The 27965-nt window shown below is 37.4% G+C and overlaps 1 protein-coding gene across 1 annotated transcript; it reads right to left on the minus strand.

Moving 5' to 3' along the window:
- Positions 1-1323: 1323 nt before the first annotated feature.
- On the minus strand, positions 1324-27935 carry GSPT1 (G1 to S phase transition 1). The gene is made up of 15 exons (XM_074840317.1): positions 27438-27935; positions 16464-16511; positions 16016-16057; positions 15029-15256; positions 13976-14009; positions 12411-12488; positions 9935-10115; positions 9416-9570; positions 7849-7989; positions 7003-7096; positions 6582-6662; positions 4700-4873; positions 4165-4254; positions 3656-3824; positions 1324-3068 (listed from the first exon to the last, which is right to left on the minus strand). The coding sequence occupies exons 1-15, from the start codon at positions 27736-27738 to the stop codon at positions 3016-3018; spliced, it is 1869 nt and encodes a 622-aa protein (XP_074696418.1). The 5' UTR covers positions 27739-27935; the 3' UTR covers positions 1324-3015.
- Between the last annotated feature and the right edge of the window lie 30 nt (positions 27936-27965).

Genomic DNA, 27965 nt, shown 5'->3' on the forward strand with positions numbered 1-27965 from the left:
ATATCTACACTACAAACTTTGGCCAACAATCAGGGAGAACAGGTGGGATCCCCATCAGTACCACACTGCACACGGACTGCTGTAAATGGTATTATACTGGGGGGAAAAGCCCCCAAATCCCTTATTTCTGCAGAAACACACTCACAGTTTTGCTGGTATGAGTTACATCCACACCAGGACCCAGGAACACTCTGCTGGTACCATACGCTCGCACAGTTACACTGGCAGTGTTCCTAGGGTTCCTGGAGATTCAATCCAACTTCCATTCCCTCCCTCCCCCCCCTCCCTCCCCCTTTTTTTTTTTCCTCCTTCCTTTCAAGTGTTGTGGTTGCACAGCTCCTTTATTTTTTTTTTTCCATCTTCAAAGCAGCACACCACATTTTCACAAAAGGAAGTATTCAAAATGGTCATTTAAAAAAGTTTATTACATCAGTGAATCAGCAAATAGTATTTATTTCAAACAAAGCCACATTGTCTTTTTTTTCTTCTTTCATCTAGATTTAGCTGTACTCAATAGTAGTAAAAATGGGACTATAAAATGTAGAATGGAGATGAAATGAAAAAGTTGAGATGTAATCTGAGGACTATTCAAAGACTTTCAGCTCTTCTATTCAAAATGCAGCCAATTTGTGTAGATTTATGCCTTACATTTTCACATCAGTATGTTTGCTATAGAATGCAAGTATTTTATACCCAAATAAAAACCTCCTACAGATTAGCAGTATCTTTAATTGTATAATGTAGATTCTGTTAATGAAGTTGAAATAATTTAGTCTCCCTTTACAGACAAGGTGACATTAACTGCATTTATGGAAATGGTAATCAAATGCACTAGATGGGATGAATAATGGAAATGCTCAGACTTTCTATCTACTGGGACTTCAATGCACCAGATGACTTTTTCAGTTTAATAATAAATACTCAGTCCAGCCTCAAAATATTGAATTTTTAGAATCGCTCATTAAGTTTGCTCAAAATTTGAAAAATTCTACTGGAGCATCATGTAGTCTTGAGATGCATTTCAATGCTTAAAACTTGGGTTTTTTTTAAAAAAGTTCTAACTATTTAGGAATCTAAGTGTAAGTATTCCCCAGTAATGGTCCTTACAAATTTCAAATCCATGAGCTTACTTCAAGAAAGCAGTCATATATGTGGAAATCTTAAATCAATCCAGAATACGAACAAGACAGTAAGCTTCCTTGGCTTTTAATTTCTTCATTAGTTTAAGATCCAAGGAACTGTGGGTTTTGTTCACTTGGTGGGGGGGGAAAAAAAGTTACTTTTAAACTCTGATTTACCAAAAAAAAAATAAAAGCCCAGAGATTTGCAGACATAATAAAATTTATTTAAATTCCATGCATTACGGTAGCTACAAGTGTAGTCATATGAAACTGAAGGACAATAACTTCTTCTGTCCATACAATGTAGCTGTAAGTGAAATGAATGGGAGTTCCACAGTTACAAAGAAACAAACAAAACCAAAAAAAAAAACCCAAAAAAGGTAAATCTGTTTCAGTTTTGAGTTATTTGGGAATTCAGATACAGTCACTAGACTGTAAACTTTTGGGGGAGGAGATGGACTCGCCACAATTGTACAACTTAAAGTGTTTAGTTAAGACATTCTGAAGAAGCTCTGAAGATACCTTTTAATACTTACTACTAATACTCTGGGAAACGAAAAAAAAATCATTAGCCTTTATCCTAATTGTTAGAATCAGGATAGCAATTGTAGACAGTCCATTTTCAAAGTGCAGCTAAATAGGATTTTATTATGCAGCTCCTTCAAGTTGTACTGAGTAAGCTTTATTTTGAACCAGTTTTGCTTTAACTTCTCAAGAAAAACTTCACTGGTCCTCATAAGCTTACATTGCTTTTTGATATGCAAAAATTTACAGACTGTGCTTGATTCTGACCCTCCCATATTTCAGTATGTGCAAACCCTTAGGGATTTAAATAGTCTTTCTCCCTCTCAGTTCAGACTGATCTTTAAAACAGCAAGGATTATCCAAGCCCTCTAAATCAAAGACAGGGTGAACTGAGTAACTTACATAACTGGCACTTTTTAATTGGCCCAGTTCTCCCACAAAATGCAGCTCTTATAAATACTAATAGGCACTATTGCCACAAAGTCTCTTACTTTTGCAAGTTTCACTGATTTACTGGTTGTTAGCATTTTCTGCAGTTAAGAATTTAATAATGCAGAATTTTATAAAGACATAGTATGTAGTTCTAGCCTTCAAAATTGACTTACTGTGTCTAGTAATGATGTTAAGTCAATCTAAATTTGCTGAAGATATTAACAAATGTAAAGCTAATGAAGGTGCCACGTTTGCATGAATGTTTTATAATTTTAAGAATGCAATTCAACGAAGGGAAGGGGCAAACCTAATTATTTTAATACAAACTTGGTTGAGTGCCCAATTGCCTCATTTAAAACTGTGTGTGGGGAGGCTGAGGAGTTTAGAAAAGTCCAAGTAACCAAATATCTAGGTTACTGGGAAGTTAAAAAGCTAATGCAACTGTGTTACATCTGGATAAAAAACATTATTCAAAAGCAATTCAAATACCGAAAAAGATTTCAAATTGAATAGTTTATTAACATGGTAGTCATCTTTGTAACATGTGCACACACACTCGCACACTCTGAATGATCTGCCTGGAAAAAAGAGGTCTTAATATATATATGTTGGGGGAAATTAAACATTAAAAATCCTTTAGGTTTTCATAATTATAGGCAATTATGTCCACATCACTTACAAAGCTATTGCCGAATCTTTCCAAGGAAGCAGAATTTGGGAGAAAAAAAAACCTCTTTTTGGGAAAATTCAACAGTGGCATAGCAGAGCTCTCAATATGAGAAAGCTGACATAATGTGGACCTTTGCTGTGAAATTTGTCTTTGCAAAATATGGGGAGAAGTTTATCAATGGGCAGAAAATAAGAAGGCGGTGTGAAGTAGGCTTTTGCAGAGTCGATTTTCCTCACAGTATTGTGCGGGGGTCATTGAGAAAAACGCTTAGTCCTTCTCTGGAACCAGTTTCAGAACTTTTCCAATTGCAATGGTCTTACCTAAACCAAGGAGACAAACAGCAGAGTTACATATACTGTGAAAAGAATGTGTAAGTCTCTAAGAACATGAAAACTTCCCCCAAAAATACAGCCTCTCCAGAGTATTAGAAATAATACAGAGAATAAATTGTTGTATTGTAGAATGAGAGCACCAGTGTATTTTAAGAGCACAATTAAATCTTAAAAATAGTAAGACTGCTATTCTCACAGTAAAGAATACAATGTGGATTGTGGAAAGCCTGCTCTATATTCATCTAATGAGAAGGTGAGGCAGAATCATTCCACCAGATCTGTTTACTGCTTTTAAAGATAATTTATTAAAGAAAACAGTGCCGGTAATTTTGCAAATTCAACCTTTTGTTTCACAGTGCACGTTTCTGTACATTATTCCTCTAAAACACACTTTTTGTTACTAGCAAGAACTCTGCACAATGACAACAATTTGCTTAGACTTACTTTTTCATTGTTACCCAGGCAGTGATTTCCACTAGATACCAGCATTTTAATACCTCATTGCATGCATGATCTCCTATTTCACGTAACCGTATTTTTGCAGCAGCTGATAGCTCTTGATCAAGCAGTCTTACCCTCATCTCTTAAGGTAAAGCGACCCATCTGAGGGAAATCTTTGAATGTCTCAAGGCAGATAGTTCCTGCTGTCCTTAAACGGGCAATGCATACTTGATCTTGTTTCACAAAACGGGGCCGTGTCTTACTTTTTTCTCCTGTTTTTTTGTCTACCAAGCAGATTAAGGCCTGTATAAGAAAAAAAATAGCTGTGAATGCTAAAACAAGGGTTATTTTTTCTTTACAAACAAAACTGAAGTGGTCTAGGAAAGAAAATACTTAGAAATAATAAAAAAATCCTTCTAAAATTTACTGTGTAAGAGAGTCAACCATGATTTACCACACTTTTCAGAAGGCTTATGCTAACAGTTACAGCCATTTTTGGTTGTGTTCCAGTACTGACCAAAGATTCCATTCAAGGCTGGAGCTTTGTTGCCTTAGTTGCTCTACACATGTGTATCATGACCAAGCTCCTCACTCCAACAAGCAGATTGCCTATATGCACATCATAACTTCAAAGGACACTTACTGTTATCTCAACTTCTTCAATACAGGTGTGGATGTGCAGCACAGCATTATAACCTGGGCAGATAATGGATTTGTGCTCAATTATCACTATCTGTAAAACAATTAAAAGTGCATTTTTCCTCATTTCAATTATAAAAGAGCAAAAAATTACCAAATACAGAACTATATTAAAGTATATACTTGAACAATACACACACAACACATTTTTGTGAAAGAAACAAAATTTATAACCAAGTTGTTTATAATATATGAAAGTATAAAATTGAAGAATTGGCCTGACAAAATCTCGTTTTCATGATTACAGGTATCTAAAACTTCATTGAAAAGTCACATTCAAAACAAATAATTTTAAAACCTCAAATTAATAATGTCAGAGTGTTAGGTATACATGTTATTGTCAATTTAGAGATATGATAGTGAATAAGAAATATGAACTGAAACTTCAAGTTACTTCAGTTTCGATTGGGTGAATACAAGCAAAATATTTTAATACTTTTTACCCATCTTATATAGCAATTAAGCACTAGTTATTCTACCTGGGCATCAAATGTGCGTCCAGAATGACACAAGTTGTTGGGATCACAGAGAATAAATCCTGGAAGGATTTCTTCCTCTTCAATTCCCTTCAGTCTGATCTTTAGATTTTCACCTGGGGCTACTGAATCAGTTTCTACATCATCAGAAAGGATTCCAAGAACTTCCACATTGTGCTTAAAGAAAGCAAAAATGCAGTTTTCTACTGTGAATATTTTAGTCTTGTACAAACCCGTTTCAATACAACAGGACTTCAATTAATAATTCCATTACAGTTTAATTATATTCAGGTCTGCAGGCTTCAGAACATTTAAAATATTTGAATGATGAGTTACTAATATTTAAAATAGCATATTTAATCAATTATATTTCACTATAATTCTATAGTATATATTCAATGAAAAGCAAATTTTAAAAATATCCACTATTTCTCAAAGTGAAATGAATTTAGAACTTATAAAGAGATGAGAGATACAACAGATGCAAATTATCTAAGAATGCAGAAGCCAAATTGTTGCGTAGACTCGTTACATTCAAAATGTAACAGTCTGAATATTAGATGCAATCCAGGAAATCCTAGAATCCCAAAATTCTACAAGATCTCCTGGAGAAGATGATAAAAATACCAAATACGTATTTAACTAATGCTCTCCAAGTAAACACCAAAATGTATTTCCTAATGTTCCTATATGTTAAAACCTCTCTCCTGATTTTTGTTCTTTACACACTACTAGATAGCAACAGAAAATACATACTGGAAAGGCATAAAAGTTAAAAAAGGAGTAGTTTCAGAAAGAGTTCTATTGCTCTGACTTCCTAAAGTTTTAGCTCAATCCTCGTTAGCTGCCAAAGTATGTGTGTAATCAAAAGCACTGGCTATTTACCGAATACGTATTTTGTAATGGTTTAAAGCCATTTACAGTTTATTAATTTCTCCTAATCAACCCCAAAATAACATGGATGTCAGATTCATGTCAAGCAGTTTTATAAAAAGCCACTGTTAATTAAATTACCTTAAAAACTGAAAAGCATAATCTCAAACTAAGTTTAGTTTCAATTTTCAGCAGCTCTTGAGAAAGGTGACACAGAAGTCAATCTAATTTACATGTTTTGATTAAGAAAAAACTTTCAGTAAGCTGTAGGTTTATTGTACATTTGAGCATTAAGACATTTTCCAGCAAACTACCTCAGCCTATAGGATTGGAAAAAAGGGTGTCAGCTTAAATCAAGATGACATGAATAGGTAAGAACAAAATTTCCAAACCCTTTCCATAAGAAACCAAGGGAAACAAACACCACCATCCGTTGAGTACACTATTCTCATCCACTGCCTCTCTCCAACTATGTTTTCACAGCCTTCATTTTTATATTTTCACATTCTTCAGGGCAGCACAATGATTCCCAATAGTAATCTTACATTACAGAACAGCTATCTACCTTCACAAACAACCTATTCTTAACTAAAGCAAGGTCTTTCACTGGAACACACTGTGTACTCTTTGCATCCTTTAAATTTTTTCCTATTTCCCTTTAGGGAAGGAAAAAGAAAAAAAGGAAAAAAAGAAGGAAAGTTTTGAGCAATATTAACCACCAGCATGAGAAAAGTTTTGCAGGCCAACAAATGCAAAGTAAAACACCGTTCAAATAAACTATGATGATTTGTAGTCCAGCAATTGAGTTCAGTAAGGAGAGACAACCTGAGCTCTGAATGCTAAGGAACTACAGACACACACACCTGGAAACGCCACCCACGTAAAACATGAAAGCTTAGTTGTGTTCAACTGAGCAACAGAAAATTTTCTAATTTAAAATAATTAATATCTTTACGAATCAAGCTCTTTTTTTACGGTAGTAACATTTTAAAATATCTAAACCTTACCATACCTTGTTTGGCATCATCACAAGCTGTTGTCCTTTGCAAATAGAACCTGACTCCAGCTTCCCAAGGACCACAGTGCCCATATCCTTAACAAAAAGAAATTATTACATAAAAATTGAAAACCTTTTTCTAAAGAGTCTGCTATGCTCTATTTACGCTTTAACTCTAAGTGTAACTACTTAACCCCATGAAGTTATTTAGCACTCCTATACTTAATGTTTTGGAAACTGTTCTCGTGAAAGATTACAGATTTTAAATCTCATAATCCCAAAATTATTTACTTCCCCTCCCCGCCTCTATTCTAAAGTTGGAAATGTAGACATATCAAAGAAAAAAGATGCCCTCTAAAAATATGGTAAATAGTCTATTTACTGCTTTCTGAAAACAGTCCATTTATACTTTGAATCCTGTTATTTTAATTTGTACCTTATATTTATCCACAATTGGCAGCCTGATTGGTCCATCAACTGAACGGTTGAAGTTTGGCAAATTATCCAGGTATGGAATAAATGGTAATCCACTAAAAGAGCAGAAGGCATTTGTTTCAATTTCCTGAGCACCCTTCTATTTAAAAATTACTTAGAATGGATAAATGCAGTCCAGCAAAAGCAATGATTTTCATTCTGTCATCATTAAGAGCAGTGACCTTTAAGACAGTTAAATCTATCGTAACATCCCATCATTAGTGTCCACTTTACCCTAGGTAACACGTTAACACCCAGGAAGTGCAAGTAGTTTTTAAGTTACGTTACAAGCATATTTTGCACAAATAAATCATTCCTTTGAACCTTGCTAGATGTGTAACGTGCTTTGGAAATACAAAATAAGCTAGGTCCAAACATGATTTTCATGAATGTTTTAACTGCCATAAACAATACTGGAAAACATGACACCTAGTGAGAGACATGGCTTGTTGCTAATTATAATACAGCTTCAAACAAACTGTTCACATCAAACAATTACTCATTCTAGCAACACATCAATTGCAGCATCACTGGAAAATTCAAGGGCTAGTACGGCATTCAAACTCACAAAGCCAAAGAATACTGCTAATACTGTTACAGAGCCTGCTAACTTTAATTTTCTGCAGTTAGCAAATGCTTTTATTTGGCTCACTGCATGGCTGTGTTCTTGTTGCCCTAATTGTATTTCCTCAAGCACTTTAGAACACAGCTATAATATATCATGTTATACTTTCTCCTAGCTTCACTGTAGCATTTACTTTTATTGAAATATAGCAAATATCCAAGTTGTTCAATTTAAGATACATACATATACCAAGGACAGAATTCTGACTGTTCTTTTAGGTTTGCTCCAGTCAGTCCTGAGCAGGGCATGAAATGAATATCCTTTTTGGGATTGAAGCCAACTTTCTTCAAAAATGGCACCAGTTTCTCTTTACATTCCTCATATCTATTAAAATGACAAGTAGATCAACGTAAGTTTCAATTATTCCAGCATGACACAATGCTGTGCTTTAAAAAAAACCCCAAAACCACAGACATTTAATTTTCATCAGTTAAGTTATTCTGTAAGCAGAAAGCAAACCTAATAATGTCTAGTGGCCTATTTGTATCTTCCCCACAATCCTCCAACACAACTTGGTATGGTCTCTTTCCCCTCGTTCCTCTGCTCCATAAAACATCATCAGTTTTCTCCATACACCTCAATTACTGGGCTGGGTAAGCAGCAGCATATGCTATATCTGCTTTTATGCAGCAGCTGCAGGCTAAGGTAGCAGGACAGACCAAGCAGACAGCTACTGAGGTCATGCTGCAGGCTTTCACTTTAGTGGCTTGGTCTCCTCCAGTCTCCTCCATAATTTCCTAAGACATAAGGCTATTTGTTTCTATTACGCTTCTTCCCCTTAGGCAGTTTCATCTGAATTCAATCATGTCAGGAAGTTGGGCAGGACCAAGCAGCATAGCTGGGCATGCCTTATTCTCTTAGTAAACTAGGCTCATGTTGTAAGGTTGCATAGTCCCTCATGGCTTTCAACAAAAACTTTCACGATTCTTGACAGCACAGCAAGTTCTCTGACAACTCTTATTACACTGTAGAAGAAAACTGTATCCTGTCATTACACAAGTATCTCTAGGGAAGGACTAAGTTACACTTTTTAGCATCCAGCTTAAAGAAGTGAGAAGATGTGACAAAAGCCATAAAGAGACCTAAGTTTTGACACTTGGGAAAATTAAAACTCCTTAGTAACATTTCAGCATTAAGGCAGAAAATAATAAATACTTTTAATTAGCTAATTAAATATTACATATTGACTTTCTAGTTATTTTAACCTGGTCTGTATCATCACAAGATTCCCTCCCCCCTTCTCAGACTGTAATCACAAACTACTTTATATATTATTTGCTTTTTCAAGTCAGCCTATCATAAAAGAACAACTCCAAACAATACAGGGTGCACACATAAGGTGAGCAAGATAATGCTGTTCTCACCAAGTCTAAGTTAGGAGTTCAGCAGAACCGTGGCCAAGCGATGAAGAACCTGGCAGACTAAACTACTGAAAATAGAGTCGTTTCCTTTTAGGTTCAGTATAAAGTTTCCAAGTCAACAATTAAACTATGTTGGAATGCATGGACTTGTTAGGTATGGCTGCATGGATCCAAACAGTTGAAAGTGAATGTTTTAAAGTAGTGTAGAACGTCAAGCTCAGTTGAGAGACACTGTCCTAGGCATTATGCTTTTATTTTTCCTGCAATTTTAATAACCTGTGTTTTTAGTCCAGTCTACTATTCTTTCAGCAAAAATGGGATGCAAAAGAATTACTTAGGAATTATTTTCAGTACCTTTTAATGAAGATTAATTTTAACATTAAACTCACCTTTCATTACTCCAGTTTACAGTGGGATCATCCATTTTATTAATAAGAACTATTAAATGTTTTACACCTGCTGTTTTTGCTAACATAGCATGTTCTCTTGTTTGTCCACCTTTCTCAAATCCAGTTTCAAACTCTCCTTTTCTTGCAGAAATAACCTAATTAAAAATACACATTTTAATAAAAGTTCTACAATTCTCTCAACAGAACAAATCGACAATGGGTAATACTGCCTTATTCAAAAATACGTTTGGGTAGTCAAAACCGGTAAAAGCTTTCAAAATCCACTGGTATATCCTCAATATTATCCATTAGTTTCTCCACTGACATAAAAATTACATGACACCTGTGGACAATTTTATGAAATGAAGTTACTCCAAAAAACACCCAACTTGGCAGACTTAAGATTTGAAAATTTTGCCCGCTGTAATGAACCAAAAGAGTAAACAAGCAAACAAAAAATAAAATTCAAATGCTTAATTCCATAGTATATCCAAAATAAAAGAATCTATTTGTCCTTACCAGCACAGCAAGATCAGCTTGAGAAGCCCCACCAATCATATTTGGAACAAAGCTCTTATGTCCAGGAGCATCTAGAATAGTGAAGTGTTTCTTCTCAGTTTCAAAATAGGCACGACCCACTTCTACTGTTTTACCTTTGTCTCGTTCTTCTTGGTTTGTATCTAAGGCCCACGAAAGGTACCTAAAAAAAAAACCAACCCAAATATTCTATTTTTGTATTAATTTTTACTGAATTTATGATGGTTTGTTCATCATAAAATGGCTTTTTTTTCCTGCTCAAATGTTCTAACCACCTGAGCATTACTAACTAATTTCCAAGAGCAATAGTGACCTTTTTATTGAATGTTTTGTGTATATATATAGTGAGCTGTAGGGTCCACTGCTAGCTCTCCCTCACATACCTAGAAGGATGCAATTCTAAAAAACAATTTTCAATTACTAAGTTCTCCAGGTATGGTGTAACCTCAAACACTTTAAGCTTTGCTTCAGTTTGAAAAACACCTCTGGATCAAATACAAAGCAATTCCTCTTTCTCAGCATAATTAACTGAAAAAGTTCTGATTGGTACAAATTCATATTATGAGAACTATTATTTTTAGTTCTCATTTATTTGCACATACTAAACAGAAGTTGGCTACAAAATAGACACCACCTTTATTCACTCCATCTTTGATACTTTGATCATATCAACTGTTGTCCCCTCCTAATTATATTTTATCCCACTGGCTACTGACGAACAAGGTAGACAGATGAACTGAAATTTCAAAAAAAAAAAATTATTTAGCTCCTTCAGGTTTTGTGAAAATTGGTGAATAGAAAGGAGAGAAAAAAATTAATACTCTCACTAAGAAAAGTAGTAATAACTAAATTGAACTCGCTTAACATACCAATATTTTTCACCATTAACAGCAGTTTATAAAGATCTTTAGCTTGTCTTTTGTATTGACTGGATAATGTCTGAAGAGACACTGCTAACTCAACTGACGACTGACCAGGGAAGGAGCATCAGGGACTATTAAATACAAAGATGTCCTTTCCAGCTCAAGAGGTTCTTGAGCCAGAGAAACACTAAACCTTGGGAATTATGGGTACACAATCACGGTCTTCCCCAGGCAGTACCTATTTGTCACTGGTCGAGGTCTAGATAGCATGCTAGATGGCTTTTGGTTTGTACCAGTATGTGCGCTCCTGTCTGTTGTAATCTTCACCATGGCCTGTGTTTCTGGAAGATTTCAGCCAAGCCAAAGGTCAGGTTTTACTCAGCTAACAAAAGTCAAGCGGGAATTTGTGTGGTAGCTGGATGGGAAGTCCTTTCTGCACATAGGGTTTTTTAGGGAAAGATGCATTTCTGACTGAAATGTCAACTCCGCACTACAGTATAGAATTTTCTGAATCACAAAGTAAAACTGCTCAAATTTCAAGAGTCTAAACATATGAAACAAGCTTAACAAGATCTTTGACAATGACACAGCAGTACATCATACCTTCTATTGTATATCGTCATATTTTAAAGATTAAAACTAGCATTCAGGGAGGGACTTCTGCAACTCACTCTCTGAAAGAGGAGGGAGAAGAAACCTGTTTTTCAAGCTGCCCGGGGTTTTTGAGGAAGGTCCCAAAATATTAGTATGGTCAACTCCTAATAGGGGGATGATGCTTGCTTGACAAAAAGAACATGTCACCTTTTCTATCCCCCTCTCTCACATATAATACAATTAGTTCAGGTCAATGCCCACCCCTTGAGTGCTCCATTGCTGCTCTACCCCTAAGGAAGTCTTCAGCTGCTTCTTTTCCAGAGCCCTTTGAACCCCTATTTTCCTCCACCACAGCCCAAAATGGAAAGTTTCCAAAAAGAAAATCAATTTTCCAAGGGTTGTTTGAAGGAGAAAGCAGGCTGCTATATGTGCTGTATATACACACACAGAAAGCCAAAAACCAACCTAGCAAAAGACAACAACAAGACCCAAAACAAACTAGAGGCCCACAAAAAATCCACATAACAGCATCATCATCTTGCCTGGAGGTAACTTAAGAATTGCAGATCCTATCTTTGTTCATATAAAAATGAGATATATGGTGACAGCCAAAACTATTAACTTGCTCTCTCCTCATGTCTGCCAAACTGACAGCTTTAATCTCTATCCTTTAGATATCTCTCTGCTATTTACAGGTGAAAGACAGGCAGCTCTTGGGGTCATTCTATCTGTATGAGAGAAGTGCCTGCCTTGTATTTCTTTTTACTAACTATGTTTTCCAAAGCACTGGAGCAGCAAAAGCTGTTCCAATGTGAGTCACGCTGTTTCATATAGTTTTAGTTAAAAGTAGTATTGAAGGAAAACAAGGGATTCCTTCCCCCACACTCAAAACCCATTCCATCAGGAAGCCAGCACTATGGGGACAGAGACCAAAAAACAGTTTCCCACTTTCATCACAGTGCAAAGAGAAAAGCACGCTATTATCTTCAGTAAGTTCATACCATGTTTCTCTGTTTTTTTCTTTAGCTTCTCTTTCATACTTTTCAAGTGTTCTTTTGTCAACCATTCCTGTCAAATACCTAAGGAGGGGGGGAAAAAAGTGCAATTTTACATAAAGCAGAAACATGGTTCCAAATAGTTAAATACTTATACAATCCTACAGCTTATTTTGAAAAACTGGAACAGCCTGATGCAAGCAGAAGTGGAATTTTTTCTCCACAAAAAGCCACACCATTATCTGATATGTAAAAGTACACCAGTACCACTTTAGCAGAAGTATGAGGAATGGGGTTTTTTAAGCCTAATTGTAAAATCCTCTGCAGAGGCAAGTTTTGAAAACTACATCTGTTAAGTCTGTTTCTGAGACTAATACAATATTTCAAAATTAAGTAAGAATTGTGAGAGGAAAATTTTTCACCACCCCCACCCCTCCATTTCTGAAATGTAAAGGAAAATATTTTTGGTTTAATTCTTTTTAGACAGAACAAGGAAACTGATATTTTTAAGAGATCTTTCAGTTATGAGAAGAAGCAAGTAGTGTACAGTTAAAACCTTCATATTTTTCCCTATTTCTACCTGATCTTCTAGCAGTAATCTACTTAGTTTATAAGGAAAATTAATTATAACCATAAATAAAGGGTTAATGACAAAGTTGGTACAAGCACCCCCTTCCCCCCCCCTTACAACAAAGGGATATTCTGCAAAAATGAAAGACCACAAAAAGCTTTAGGAACATAACACATTGGTAGGAGCAGTAAGAACAGGCATCTCCTTGTACAAGGAGAACACTCAGACACAGCAGATAATAAAATGCTAATTTGCTCTAGTATGAACTACAAGGTTAAATGTAGCATGACAATTCCAACATTCCAGTTTGGTCAAAACAAAACAAGATGAAAATGCCAAGACAAAGACCTGCCGCTTTTGCTGAGAATATTATTTTAAAATCATAGAAATACTTTGCATCAGCAGGATAGCATTTATTTTTATTTCTTCATGTACTACTTTCCATTTCTCTTTTTTTTTTTTTTTTTTTTTTTTTTTTACAAACTGTAAGATCTAGCTACATTTATTTACTTTGTCTCAACAATATCACAGTCTCTATATACTGTTTCTAAAATAGAAGATTAACTATGATAATTTCACATTTTGAAATCAAATTATGCCTGACAATGTTAGCACTAGGGAATAAGGATATATAATATTTTTAAATCTTCACAAACAGGACAAAGTTTAACAAAGGGTACAGAACAGTTCCAAATAGCATTTTAAAATGATGAATAAAAACAGAGTCATGTTCTAAGAAAGGGATTCAGTTTTTTTCATTTATTAATGTATGCTTTTGCATAGTTGTTTCCATTAAGTGGAACTCCTATAGCGATAAGATTAGATCTGCTGGAATTAAGAAATTCCAAAGACAATAAGTAACTAAATTAACAGGGAAAGTAACATTTTAATAAAAATACCAATCTATGCTGACTAAAGCCATAAATATTACTCATTTTACTTGATTTGTTTTTAATTCACAAGATAGAACAGCAAATCTAAAAAGTTTGAGTTTCCTTACATTATTTGTCCTCCAATAGTTGACTTGCCAGCATCTAAAAAAAAATTTTAAAAACCAAGTCATTTACAATATAAAATAAAATCCTAGAAAAAGAAAACAATTATGAACAAGGTAATCTCATTTATTTTGAAAGATAGATTTTAAAATCATAATCCTTTTGAAGCATCTCCGTTTCCCTTGTTTCCATAATAATTCATCGTCAATTCAATTACACTGAATTTTGAAAATTCTGTTTTCATACATACAAACTTGGCATTATCCATAACAAAGAAAAACCTCAACAGGCAGTGATCCAGCAAAAGATTGGTTTATTGTGGGAAGCTCTTGCAAAAGCCCTTTCCCTGATTCCTCTCTCTCTTGTCCCTAACTTCTGTGGGCTGCTCTTCAGTATTAGGATGTACCTCTGCCCACCGCCTCTTTACTTTGTGGCACTCCACCCTGAATTTACCTGAGGACTAAGTTACAGTACTTTTAAGGTGTTAAGAGAATCTACAAATGAAAATACAGAATTTATTGTAAAACTCATGATTCAATAATTCTTCTGTACTTTTGACACCACTTAATTTTCTGAAGCTTGTTGAAACTATTCAGTTGGGACATTTTGCTATAAATGCTTCTTTTAACCCTGAGTTATGTTCATCTATTGTCTACAGCTCTACAAATTTCTGAATTTAATAACAATTAATAAAAACCCTCTGAAAATATTTAAAACCACCAGAAAAGGAGCACTGCTTTCTGATTTTTGTTCTTTGGATCACAAACACAGATACGTCAGTTAAGCACTTAATAGAGCAGGTACTTGAGAAATCATGAATCCAGACACTGTTGTGTCCAAGAGAACACAGGTGCTCTATCCTTGGCATTCTACCACTCTACTTCTTTAAGTTTTTTAATTTTTCCAGAGCAATTTCATTAGAATGAATGCTCCTTTTGACCTCAAGACATGGTGAATACATACATCCCTACAAAGAACAGGATTAATTTCTAATCTTCTGAGTTCTGGATAACATATAACACAAAGATCCAATTACTTCACATTCACTTAGAACTTACCTACGTGCCCAATGAATACTACATTTACATGTTCTTTTTTAGGAGCACCTGGTGGGGCTACAACAGATTTCAGTTTTGGTATTTCCTCCTCCTCTTCCATCATTTCCTGAGCGCTTTCTTCAGAAGGCCCTGCATCCCCTGCAGGACCACTTCCTAGCTCTGCTTCACTTGTTTCTTCTTTGTGGTCCCATGACTCTTCTGGGGACATTTCTGTCTCTCCATTTTCCACTAAAAATTAACCAGTTAGATATATTCAAATAGTTAACAAAATTAAAAGCAATGACTATGGAGAAAAGCCCCTGCCCCAAAGATAAAATCAAAAGACTTCAACTATCCAGTCTGTTAATGTCTTCCTATATAAAAAAGGGCAACTGCTGCTTATTTCTGAAGTTATTATTACTGAGAGTCTTCAAGCTAGCTTGTGTGCTGACATCAGAAGACTATGATTCACAGAGATGAAGAGACTTCTGTTTCAACAAGGCAACAATTTTACAAGGAAAAAAAAACAAATCTGAAGATCCACTCAAACCATCATGCTGATCTGAATTCAGACAGACACACACTACCATATGTTTAGAAAGAAAATGAGGGGGATAATGGTTTAAGTTCTCTCAAAAGCCATACAAATACAAGAAGAAAGACACAATTTCCATATTCTGATTGCTCCTATTACTGATCACTTCAACTTTTGTTAATCACCATTTCACACATATTAATGGGACTATTTTGTAATATGAAATTATTTTTTAATAAAGCACTGATGCTTTTGCAGTGTCCAAGTAATCCACTTGCACCTGTTAATGCATACTAGTGTTTGATTACTTATTTCCCACTCCAAGTATAAAGACATAACAAAAAATTAGTAAGGACCAAAAACGCAAAGGCTCATTAAGGTGTTCTTCAATTTTGTTTGCAATGATTCAGCAAAAGCACTATAGTAGTATTTTATAGTATTATCATAGTGAAATGAAACAATTCTCATCTTACCAACAGATTCTGAAATTTCCATGTTAACAGCAGCATTTGAACCTAGGGGAAAAAAAAAGGAATCCTTAAGGACACATATTTACCACGACAGTATCAAGAACAAAGAAAAACAGAGTGACTAAATTAAATTAATAAAAGGATAGTTCAGATGTTTGCGCACTTGCCAGTGCTACTTAATATATGGATTCAATTTTAAAAATTCTGCTTCATGCAAGCTTTATGACCTTCAGTAAACCACTTGGTCTTTATGTGCCTTGCTCAACTGGCTATAAAATGATAAATAATCAGATAGCCACACTGCCTTACAATAGTAGTATAAGGATAAAGAGAACAAAGACTGGAAAAGGTTCATAGAGATTTTTAAAAAGGAGATTTTCTGCATTAATTTTTTTAAAAATCATGTTTAATGGAGCTGTATTGTGTACCATCAGAACACAAAAACAATTACCTTCACAAGAGGCTGTCTGCTCCTCTGGAGAAGCCTCTACAGGTGCACCTGCAGATAAAAAAGTTCAACTTTTAAAATACACTGATGTAACCAATTTCCACATTTAGACATAAAAGACCATCTCCCAACTTTATTGCAAATGAATTTAAGAACATCCCCCCCCAGCAGTACTTAGCCTCCAAGCACAGAGACTTCTGAAGAACACTGCCTCAAAGTTGTGAAAATAATACACCAGTTCTAAAAACAGTTCATTCTTTTTTTCCGCACATGGAAAGATACACTTAAAGCAAGTTTTAAAGGAAGCAATTTTTCTCTATGTAGTATTTTACCTGCCCATCCCTTTTCAGCATGCTGTGTTTAGAAACATCGAAGCAATTTCATTGTATCCAAAGAAACAATGCACATGTGGTGTCACAACCGTATGGAAAGGCTCAGCCAGCTTCAGCTTATAGGCATACCTATAATGCTACTGTGCCTCAATTTCACATAAGAAAATTGAAACAAGCTATTAAGAATAAATTCTTAAGATCTTCTGTAGTCATTAGGGTCAAGAGATGATAAACTCATTCACACACCTGGTAAGTTTGCCAGTCCTCTTAAACACCCTAATATAGTCACATTACTTGGAGGGCAATCTCACCAGTCATGTGCATATCAAAGCCACAAGGATGTTTTTTGGATAGATCACTCAACCTTCTCATGCACTACTCATGCCACTAAACTATATGCTGAGGTATAACTAATTGTTAAACCTACCAAGAGTGGTATGTTCCAATTAACAGTTACACCACTTGATGTTTTGGGACATCATCCCACATAATCGAGAGGCCTTCTATAATTATCTCTAAAACCTTAACCTATTTAGTTTTCTCTTGGTATAAATTCAACTTCATAGTTCTTTAAAACAAGTTAATTATCCTATTTTTTTCAGCCACATATCAAATTCATACCCTCTATTTAGCTGTACTCCAGCTCTCCTTCAATCCCATTATAAAAACACAAATCTTAGAGCATTACTTGCTCTATATGCATGATGGGACCTAAAGATGAAACAAATCCCCTCAAAAGAACAAAAACATACAGAGAAGGACCTGATTCTAAGCCTCTTTGCTTTCGCACTGTTTGTGTATTTGCTGCAGACTTCTATAAACTGGAGCAGCACTGCAAAAGCTGGAAGAGGGCCAGAGGACAAAGCTTGCAGGCAGGGTGAATGTGGGTCACAGCACAACACCCAGTGACCAGCAGCAAACAGTGGAGGGGGCCACAGCAACACAAAGAAACTGTCCCCTACACTCCTGTGTTACATCATATATGTTCTGCACTCCAGGGTCCCAAAACCACACGAATAAAACTTTAAGAGAATGATTTAATACAGCAAGTAAAAACATTAGAATACCTTGAAGATTCCTTGTAAGAAATGATATACTACTCCCATTTGAGAGCTGGAAAAGACTCAAGTCAGCCCATTTATGAGTGTGGCAAGCAGGTGGCACAGAATCTAGGTATGAACCTAAAGCCTCCATTTTGTAATGCATCAGAAGATTGTTGGGTATTTCACACATACTATGGTTGGGATGCCTAAATATTTTCATTACAAGATTGTTTCAACAAGCTTTTGATTTCACCCTTGAAGTTTGACCATAATGAAAAAAGTATTAAATGACAGTATTTATGCACTTGCCTTGAAACAGAAGCTCTGCAAGTGGTTGAAGAGTTAATTCCTTAGACATACACTGTCAATCAACAGCATTCATAATAAACTCAGTTTTTACTTTCTGGTCTGTAATAGAGCAGGCATGCAGACAGGAAAAAAGTTTCTTCACAAACAACAGAGAGCAGGTAAGAAATTGTTAACCTAAAAAAGTCCATCTGTTAAATTTTGTACAAGTCTAGTACACAAGAGAATCAATGGGACAGTTTGTGTACGAATCCTAAAGAGTACTAATGCCACACAATCAAGGGGCAACACATTCAGTTATGATCACAGCTACTTGTTCAATTCTGGTCACTTTGGTACACAAGCGGCAGATGTGCTTTGAGAGAGGACACTGAATTACATGAAGCATGCACTGGTACATTGCAAACAAATATACAAGAGAAAAGTCTGACTTTAAAGGGTTAGATTTATCGTTCGCTCTGTGTGGAAATGAACAGATTGTCTGAAGTATGTCTTTGAGACAGTCACCAGAAAAGAGGGATGCAGTCCTACTGCTTCTTAGACCGTTGGGTTGGTACCTTTTGCTCTTTGTCATCTCTTCTCTCATGTCAACCCTAGTGCACGTATAACTATTGAAGCTCCACCAAGGGAGCTGGTCTGACCAAAAACTGAACTAGCAAAGGATCTACCAGCTTCTGGGTGGATCAGCACTCTGAAGCAACATATCAGCTGGGTGGAAGAGCACTACTAGTGCCATGGCAGAGAGGACAGAACGGCAATCTCAATCATTCAAGAAAAAACACTTCACCTTTAAGTTTCAGTTCTGGGACACCTAGGGAATCTTCAGATCACGTAAAACGGAGATGACAATTCTGAGTCTAGTTGAGATAGGCTTACTACCTAGGACTCACTACTGGATTAGGACATGAGAAGAAGTCCAAACTCCTCACTGTCCCCACAGCAAAATGTCTGGACAAATCTGGTGAACTGAAGTAACCTTGCTTATTTTGCCCATGAGATAAAGACAGACATTGTAACAAAATACCTTTAAAGATGAGGGAAACTGAGAAAGGCTCTAAGTAGTCCTTGTAACTTACCCTGATCTCTCCAAAACACTGAAGTAGATATGCCAAGTTTTTAATTTTGTGTTTTCTCTAAGTCAGAAAAGTAACCAACAACATTTATGGTTAACATTGTTTACTATTATTGTAAAAACATCACATACAGCAAATTAAACACAGATTAGAAAAATCTGTAACACCTTTCAAGTTCAGCTTGAAAAGTCTCGATCCTTGTCCGTGAGAATCATTCAGATAGGAATCTTGTCATATGAGAAGGATTCAAAATGCAGTTCGTATGAAATCTGGTTTTCAAGTCAGAACATGAAATGATGCCAAACTTTAAAATAGTGCTTCAAATTCTTGGATTTTCACACAATAAACAATTAGATTTTACATAGCATCCTCCATACTCTCTCTCTCCTCAAACCGTAAGTCAAGAACTGTTGTTACAACCTTATTCACTCTATTACATGAGGTGAGCAGTTTACCTTCAGTCCTCTTGAACATCAGAGCCCTACCACATCTTTTGGAATATCTTTGTTGTCAATGCCAAAGGCAAAAATGGATACACAGGCTGCATTTATCTACTGGTAGACCACCAGACAAGGACATTATATAATTCAGAGTCTTGTCTGAATAAGGTAAAAATTATTATTTTTTTAATTTAAAATTCACTGGAGGAGTATGCACGCTCCCAATAGTCCAAAACTGTACAACTTTTAGAGACCAATCACTGTGTTTTAAAATACAGCTAATGTCCTAAAAGAATACTGCAAGAATCCACTCTATTTCATTCACACGACATTCTACTACAGCTGATGAGTTTGTTGCATATTACATTAAGTTTTGTACTCGCATGCATTTCTATTGTATAATAATCAAAGTTGCACAAGTAGAACAAATAAAAAATTACCACTCAACCTCTGAAAATATTGTTTTAAAACAGTATAAGAATGCTTATATAGAAACAATAGAAAACTGCTTTGTAATTAAATTTACATGAGAATGAAACAAGATTTTCATATATAGAACAGGTGTAGCTGGTAAACTAGGAATCAATATTGGCAGAACTGCAGTTAAAATACAGTCTTAAAGTCAAACTCAAGTGCTAAGCAGTAATGACGCTTCCATCTTTTCATAAACTGGTGTATTTACCAGATGCACAGAATAAGCTCACACAAGCAGATGCCGTTCAATGGCTAACTGGTAACTCCTCAGAAGCAGTTACCTGAGCCACAGTGCAAATGCCTTCACAGAACTGATGAGAGGCTGTAATTTGCTGCTAAGCATGGCAGCACTCAGCTCCCAGCCTGCTCTGCGCCTGGAGAGGTAAGAACCTTGACATTACTGGTACCTGACAACTGAGGCAGACTATGGGGTTAATGAAACTGCAGAACAGGGCATAGAGACAGATTTAAAAACAAAGAAAAAAGAAGAAAAAAAGGCAAATTCAGTTTCAAAGTGTCTTATCTACAAAACTTAAATGCTCTGTATAGTGAGTTTGTTGTTGCTCCTCCAATACAGGCATCAAGTTCCTTCACAGGAATTCCTGGAAGGCTGAAGAATGAAGAAATGCATAACACCCACCTTAGGATTTCCACCACTTTTTCATCTGTGTGATTTGGATACCTGAGTTCAGTACATATTTATGCAATATTCATATATTCTCAACAGTTTTTATGAAGCATATAACAGATGTTTGCCCCCTTCCCACCCCCCTTTTTTTTAAAAAAATGAAAGCATAAAGGAAATTACACCAGAGTAAAAAATAAAGGTCCAAGTCAAACACACAGAGCATGAGAATCAGAATAAAATAGCCCCAAGAGATTCTTAGTTAACAAAAAACCACAAAAAATTACTTTAAGCACAAATAAATGCAAATAAATGCTAAACCAAGTATTTAATATTCAATATTTTAAAACATAGAGAAAGAAAAGGTTTTCAAGAGCTCACTGTAATTAAGGCAGTTGTTTAGAAAGTTAACTTAAACTCAAAATTATTTGCTTATCTCTGCCCTGCTTCATAGCTTATGCCCTAGCTTCACCAGTGGACACAGAGATGTAGGCCCAGTTTTTAAAATGCACCAATGTAAGAGCACCTTTAATAGTTTAAACATGACTTTGTAAAATTCACCAAAAAAAATCAGCACTTGCTTTGCATTCATAGGATTTTACTACATGTTAGCTTAGTAAAGGGCCCGCTTTTTTCCTTCCCTTGTGAGGACACACCTTAAATTTATCTTATCTATACCCAACATGCTACACAACTAAGTCTAAGGAAGCTTATGGGGATTTTCAGGGAATATAACGAAAAACCCTTTTCCTTAAGGCCAAGTATTTGTGCTCTGTTGATAACTTTATTTTTGAGACAGTCAAGAAATCAAGCTCTGTATTATAACAGTTAAGGATTCTATTCTCTAACAAAGATCTCTCATAACCCAGTAGGAATAGAAATGAAAAAACAAAACCCCCAAACCTAAGCACCCCATGGTTTTGTTTTAGCAGGTTAAGTTCAGGATCTTAACATTCACACGTAAGAGAGGAGTAACATTTGCACCTAAATTCTCAGACTGTTCTAGAGAACACATTTTTAGTATTGCATCACCTGTCCTAAACTAACTTTTGTACTGAAATTCAGTGTCATTTTCACATAGACCTCTTCAAAAGTCATAAATTTCACTGATTGAATTTTGACTGCTTTATTCCTTCATAACAAAATAAAATCATCTTTCTATCTTCATACAAGCAGCTGCCTCTCTTGCTTGCCTGTGTCTCAATACAAAACAGGAGAGAAATCCCCAAATTCTGTAGAATTGTAAAACCAGATTGCTAATAGAATCCAAGAATTACCCCAAATTATTTTTGTCTTCATTTCAACAGGGCAATCAAGTTTTAAGACAACATCAGGCTTTGAAATATGTTAAATCACTAGTCCAAAGCAGGGTGCTAAACAATGGTCAGCAGACTGCATGTAGACTCCAGGAGAGTTCATCTAGTCCACAGCCGGCTCCCAGTGGTCTGTCTTTTATTGGAGTCATGCAAAGGCCACAAGCGTGATGAATTATTCTAACAGAAGCAACACAATCCTGGCTACCTTCCTGGGGACAGTTCACATGCAGACAAAGGACATCTGTGTAATACATTGGCACCTTGACTGCATCACACAGGTATATTATATCTGATCATCTGGCAAGTCGGTGCCAAGACATACAGCCTTTCTCTGCACTGACCGTTTTAAAAGAGGTTGTGCAGCTCATCTGTCTAGAGAAGCTGATACAGAAGAACACTGTTCTAGATAGTCAAGTGATGACTCAAATCAAGATTTTTTTGATAATAAGAATTTATACCATATACTGGCATTCATAATATGACACTGATTTGCTGTCATGTAAGCAATTCAGGTTTAGTTATGAAGTATTAACAGTAGCATTCCCAACACCCTACTTGTGAGGAAATCATCAGCATAAGACTATTCAAATGTTGATACGAGTAAACTATGCAATCCTTTAATACGATAGCTTCTTGAATGGTAGACTACTAGTTTTAGACAAACAAGACTTTCTTAGCAAGTTCATATGCAAAGTGAAGTCTTTTGAGGACTGGATTGTTGAAGAGTCTTAAAATACAGGCTACAGAGAACAGTGTAAAACAAGAAATGAGCAGTGTTGGGGAACACAATACAGATAACTCAACATCCTATTCTGGAAATTACAGGCTTCAGAACTGAAGCAGAAGATACTGAAACTCCTTTTGTTTCTGATTGGTGGGGGAGGGGGAATATATTGATGTCCCAGCTAGCTACAAGGTCAAGAAAAATTAGGGCAGGGAAAATCAGAAAGATGGATGCTATATCCATTTATTTACAGCATTTGAAGGCTGAAGATGTCCAGCAGCTTGAACGTAACTATTCCAAAAGTGACTACTGCAGGTGAGTGAGGATATTTAGAAAGGGAAGCAACCTAAAGGGCGCTGAATCTCAAGCCAGATGTTTGCTTGGCTCAAGACTGTAGGTGCAAGTTGTTTGAACCATAGCCATTAACCACTATGTTCAGAGATTTACCTGAAGTGCTCAAGAGAGCTACTAAATGAAGCAGTAGCACTAATACCGCCACAAGGATAAATGCTATCTTTCCTTACACTAGCTGTTGTGTCACACAGTTTTTGTTCTTGTTACTTTTGTACTAATTACACTTTTTTTTCTTACCATAACCACTGCATACTTCAAATCATTGAACAATTCAGGTTGGAAGGGTCCCCAGGAAGTTATCTAGTTCAGTCTCCTGCTCCAAGCAAAGTCAACAGTGAATACTTAAAAATGACTTCTAAAAAGAAGAAAAACTAACATAAAATATAGTAAAGCTCATACAAGGAAGCTGTGATCAGTTTTACCAAGAATCATGTGAATATTCAAGAACTATGACAAAAATTGAACCACAAGAATGAGGGTTGACACTACATTTTCAGAAATTTTTCACTTCTCTCATGAGATCCAAACAAAACTTAGATAGTAGAGATCCTATTAATGCGGAGGTGGGGGGTGTAACTGTTCCCCTACACCTCTGAATCATGCCTTGATATAGAAACAAAGAGCCACCCAAATGTGATTACATCTTAAATACACTTACAAAATGAATAAACCATAGTACTAAAATAAGTCATAGATGCTACAGAACAGTGAGGCTGCAAGGTGCAGTTGTGATTAAGAATGTTTAGAGGCCCTAACACAACCTACTGTAATTTTACTATCATACCTTGCCTTAATTTAGTTGAGTTTGCTAGTCCAGCAACTGCTATCTACTGTAAGTTTCCCTAGAAGTACAACTGGTTCATGACATACTTGACATGAACTGTGGTAGAGCCATGTCTGTCACAGACAGAAAATCAAGACATCTCTATTTCATATTTCTGATAGAAGCCAACAAAGATAAATTTTACACAAATGAGTTTGACTTGGACACAATTTGATAAATGCAAGTCCTTGTGGCTACAGCATTTGGAACATATTGGTTTTAATCTGTTCCTTAGGTTCAAAAATTTAAATAACATATGCTTTTTGCATATAATCAAACAATAATTTAATTCCAACCAAAATTCTGAAGCTATCTGCAAGCAAAATTATATTAGTGGTAAACATCGGTCAGATATTCTCCCTAATATACAATTTGCAATCAAAAGACAGTACACATAAAGTAGAAGTTTTAAAGTAAACTACTTGGAATGCAGGTCTCGGGAGTTTCCCAATTTTAGCAAGTTAACATCTTGTTCCCTAAATTGCTTCTGTGAGCGTTATTTCAGTGCCCTAAATATAAGTGACAGGAATTTTACACAAGTTACTAAAAAAAAAATGAAGTTAGTGTGCATAAAAGGAAACACTATTACACACTTCAGCCACACAATAGAGATCAGTTCTGTGGAATTTCTCTATATGCCATGCTACTACCACACATTTATCTTGACCCACAACATCCTTTAAACTACTAAGGAATTATGACTTGAACCAAACCTCACCAAGAGAAAGTTCCAAGAAGAAAAGTGTTACTAGTACTTAACTTCAGGCCACTTAAGTTCTCAAACTGACACCCAGCTTTTCAGATTCTTCCTAATAATCAAGATTAATTTAGATTCTTTCCAGTTCAAACCAGTATTTGTACAGACCTTAGTACAGATGATAAATAGAAATATTTTTTTTTCCCTCACAATGTAATGAAGAATGAGTGTCACGGAACACCTAATTCCCTATGGAATTAAAAGCAAACTGGGTTGCTGAAAAAGTAACCTATTCAGCACCATTGTCTAATCACATGTTATTCTGACTTATTTCCAGAGCAAGCTCCACCTAGTTTTTCTAGCCAGGAAAGTAGTAGTCACCCTATACGAACATCTGCAAGGACAAGACTGTCAATTACTTTCTGTAACCGAGTACATCAGACCTGGAAAAGTATGTAATGAGTATAGTATTCTAGTTAAGAAAGAAACTAGTTTAGTTTTGTTTTTAACTGCAGATTTTTGTCTGCTTAATCTTAGGGACATCCAAGTTAATTATATAAACTCAAAATTCTAAACCTTAAAGATGATATAAAAGCAAGGTGAATTCAAACCAGGTAGATTATAGCACTACGTAGGAAATGTACTCAGCAACTAAGATGGAAAGAAAAGTTATCTTGATCACTCCAGAAGACCAAGAAGCTTTCAGTAAAGTCATCTCTAGTCTCTGGAAAGACAAAGCTCATCATAGGCCTCAGAAGTAGCAAAAGAGTGGAGAAAAGGAAAGCATGAAGAAAAAAATATAATGAGCAGGTGAGGAAATGTAGTTTAAATCCCACCAAAAAAACCTAAATACAGGAAGCCTTAGAAGAAACCTTACAAAAGTAGCCAGGGAGAAAAATCAGAGTTATTAGAATAACAGTCAAACCCTCAAGAAAGTTCTCAGTCACAGTATTGATTACATAGGTAAAAAGAGACTTAGTTGCAGGTTACAATGACTGAAAAACAGAACTAATTTTGAAGATTATTCAAAGGTGCATTACATGTTCATCAGCACAACCTCAAGCTATCAACTCTACAGCTGTGGATCTTAACATACACATTTATTCTAAATGGAATCCAAGAGTCTGCCCATGGCTTCTTGGAAGTGTATTTTAATGCACTTACATATGGTCTGCCTGCATAGAACAACCTACAATTTCTGATAAAAATCAGGAGTGCTGAATAGCTATAAAGGACACATAATCTAACATTTGCTCTAACACACACAAAAAAAAAGGGTTAATACTGTTATGAAAATTTTAAAGCTTCATAGATGAAAGTTACAGATTTTAGCTATTAACATCTGACAACTTTAGATACTAGGGAGAGCAAGAGTAATTAACATATTAAATCAAAATGCAATAAATAATGAGCCACAATCAACAGGAAATAGTGACAAACATAACAAGTAGTTGCTTCAGTGAAATTAAGTTACTAGAACCAGTATCTGAAATACTGGTTTGTTTCATATTGTACCAATAGGGATACAGAAAATTGTAGAAAAAAACCAGGAAGGTGTTAAACTATCACACTCAATCAGGTCTCAAACTCCTTAGCTGCAGGAATGACATTAAAATACCACCACAAAGTTAACTAGCATGTCTGATGTTTGGAAGTACCTTCAGCTTGAAGCCGGAAATTTAAAAAGCAGCTCTCCTTTAAGTTCCCATATGCAAAGTAAATCTAGTATAAACATTGGTTATGTACACAAAGATCCTTTGAAATTAAAAGCAGGGTAAATTTCAAGTTATTCCATTAACTGAGGCCAGCTGGACAAACCTCCCTTTCCTACTAATCATTTACCAGCATTATATTAGGAAAAAAACCCCCTACTTGATATAGTGTTCAAGAAGACATTTAAGATACACCTGAATCACTGGTGGCTGAACCAGGCTGCTCTCCCCAGCAACACTAAATTTATTACCACCAAAATCTTCGATAACTTCTCTAATGCTTTAGGAAGAAGAGAGCTACGTGGTTTCCTCTCATCATGGGCGACCTTTTGCGAGTAAAGGTACCAGAGAAATGTACGCAGGATCCACATACAGCCAGACCACATCAGTTACTGCTGCTCCTTGAGCACAACACCTGTACCACGGCTTGGCCTCCCACAGCACAGCCCGCAGAGCCCCCAGTACCCCAGCTGTACCCCAGCAGCCTGCAGACCCCCTCCCAGGGCCCCCACAAACTCTCGGGGCTGCATCAGACGCCGCAACCAGCTCCTCTACAATGCCCAGGCTCTGCTGCCTTACGCCCCTTCCCTCAAACCCCTCTCCCGCGCCAAGGCTCCCCCTCGGCCGTACCCCCAATCCACGCCTGCCCTCGCCCCTCGCTGACGAGGCTCTCCAGCCGTTAGGACCCAGGGCCCCAACCCTCCGGCCGGGTCGCTCTCCCACCCCCGGGCCGGGTGGCCTCCCGGCCCCCCCCCCGCCCCCCTCCAGCGCTGCCGCCCGGGCGCCCCGCCCGCACACCGTCAGCCTGACCCACCCGGTCCCCACGCTGCCGGCCGCCTCCCGGCCCGGCCCGGCCCGGCTCCCCCGCCCGCCCGCCGGAGGCCTGCCGCGCCGCGCTCCAGCCCCGCGTGGCCCTTCCCCTCCTCCCCCGCGGGGGCCCGGCAGCCCTCGCCCCGGGCCCCTCCGCAGCACGGCCCCGCGCCCTTCCAACATGGCCCCCATCCCTCCGCCCTCAGCGCCCACCCGCCGGCGCAGCCCCGTCCCGGCGCGGCAGTTACCGTGGGGCGGCGGCGGCGGCAGGCCGGGCGGGGGCGAGGGTGGCGGCAGGCCGGGCGCCGGGCCCCCCCTCAGGAAGGACGGCACGAACTCGGCGGCATGGACGTTGGGCACGAAGGGCTTGGCGTTGACGTTCAGCTGCCGGCTGAAGGCCGCCCCGAGCAGCTCCTGCTGGGCCTCGGCCTCCGCGGCCGGCGGGGCGGACCCCGGGCCAGCGCCGCTGCCCGGCTCGATGTCCGCCTGATCCCAGCAGTCGGGAGCCGAGTCGCTGCTGCTCCCGCTGCCGCTCCCGTTCGCCTCCATTTTGTGGCTGCCCCACAAGCCTCTGCGGCCCCGAAGCGTCTCCCAGCGTCCGGGGTAAGGGGGAAGCCGGCGGTGGCACCGACTCAGCACTCGCTCCGGCGATTCCGCGTGTACTCCACCGCCCCGACGCGAGCGCAGTATGGCCTCCCGGAGCTCCCGTACACCCTCCCTGCAGCCTCCCCTGCCGCCATTTTAGTAGTTTTTGGCCACCCCACAGTACGGCCGAA

This window comes from Strix aluco, chromosome 15 (genome assembly GCF_031877795.1).
Source record: "Strix aluco isolate bStrAlu1 chromosome 15, bStrAlu1.hap1, whole genome shotgun sequence".
In the NCBI taxonomy this organism is placed as follows: domain Eukaryota; kingdom Metazoa; phylum Chordata; class Aves; order Strigiformes; family Strigidae; genus Strix; species Strix aluco.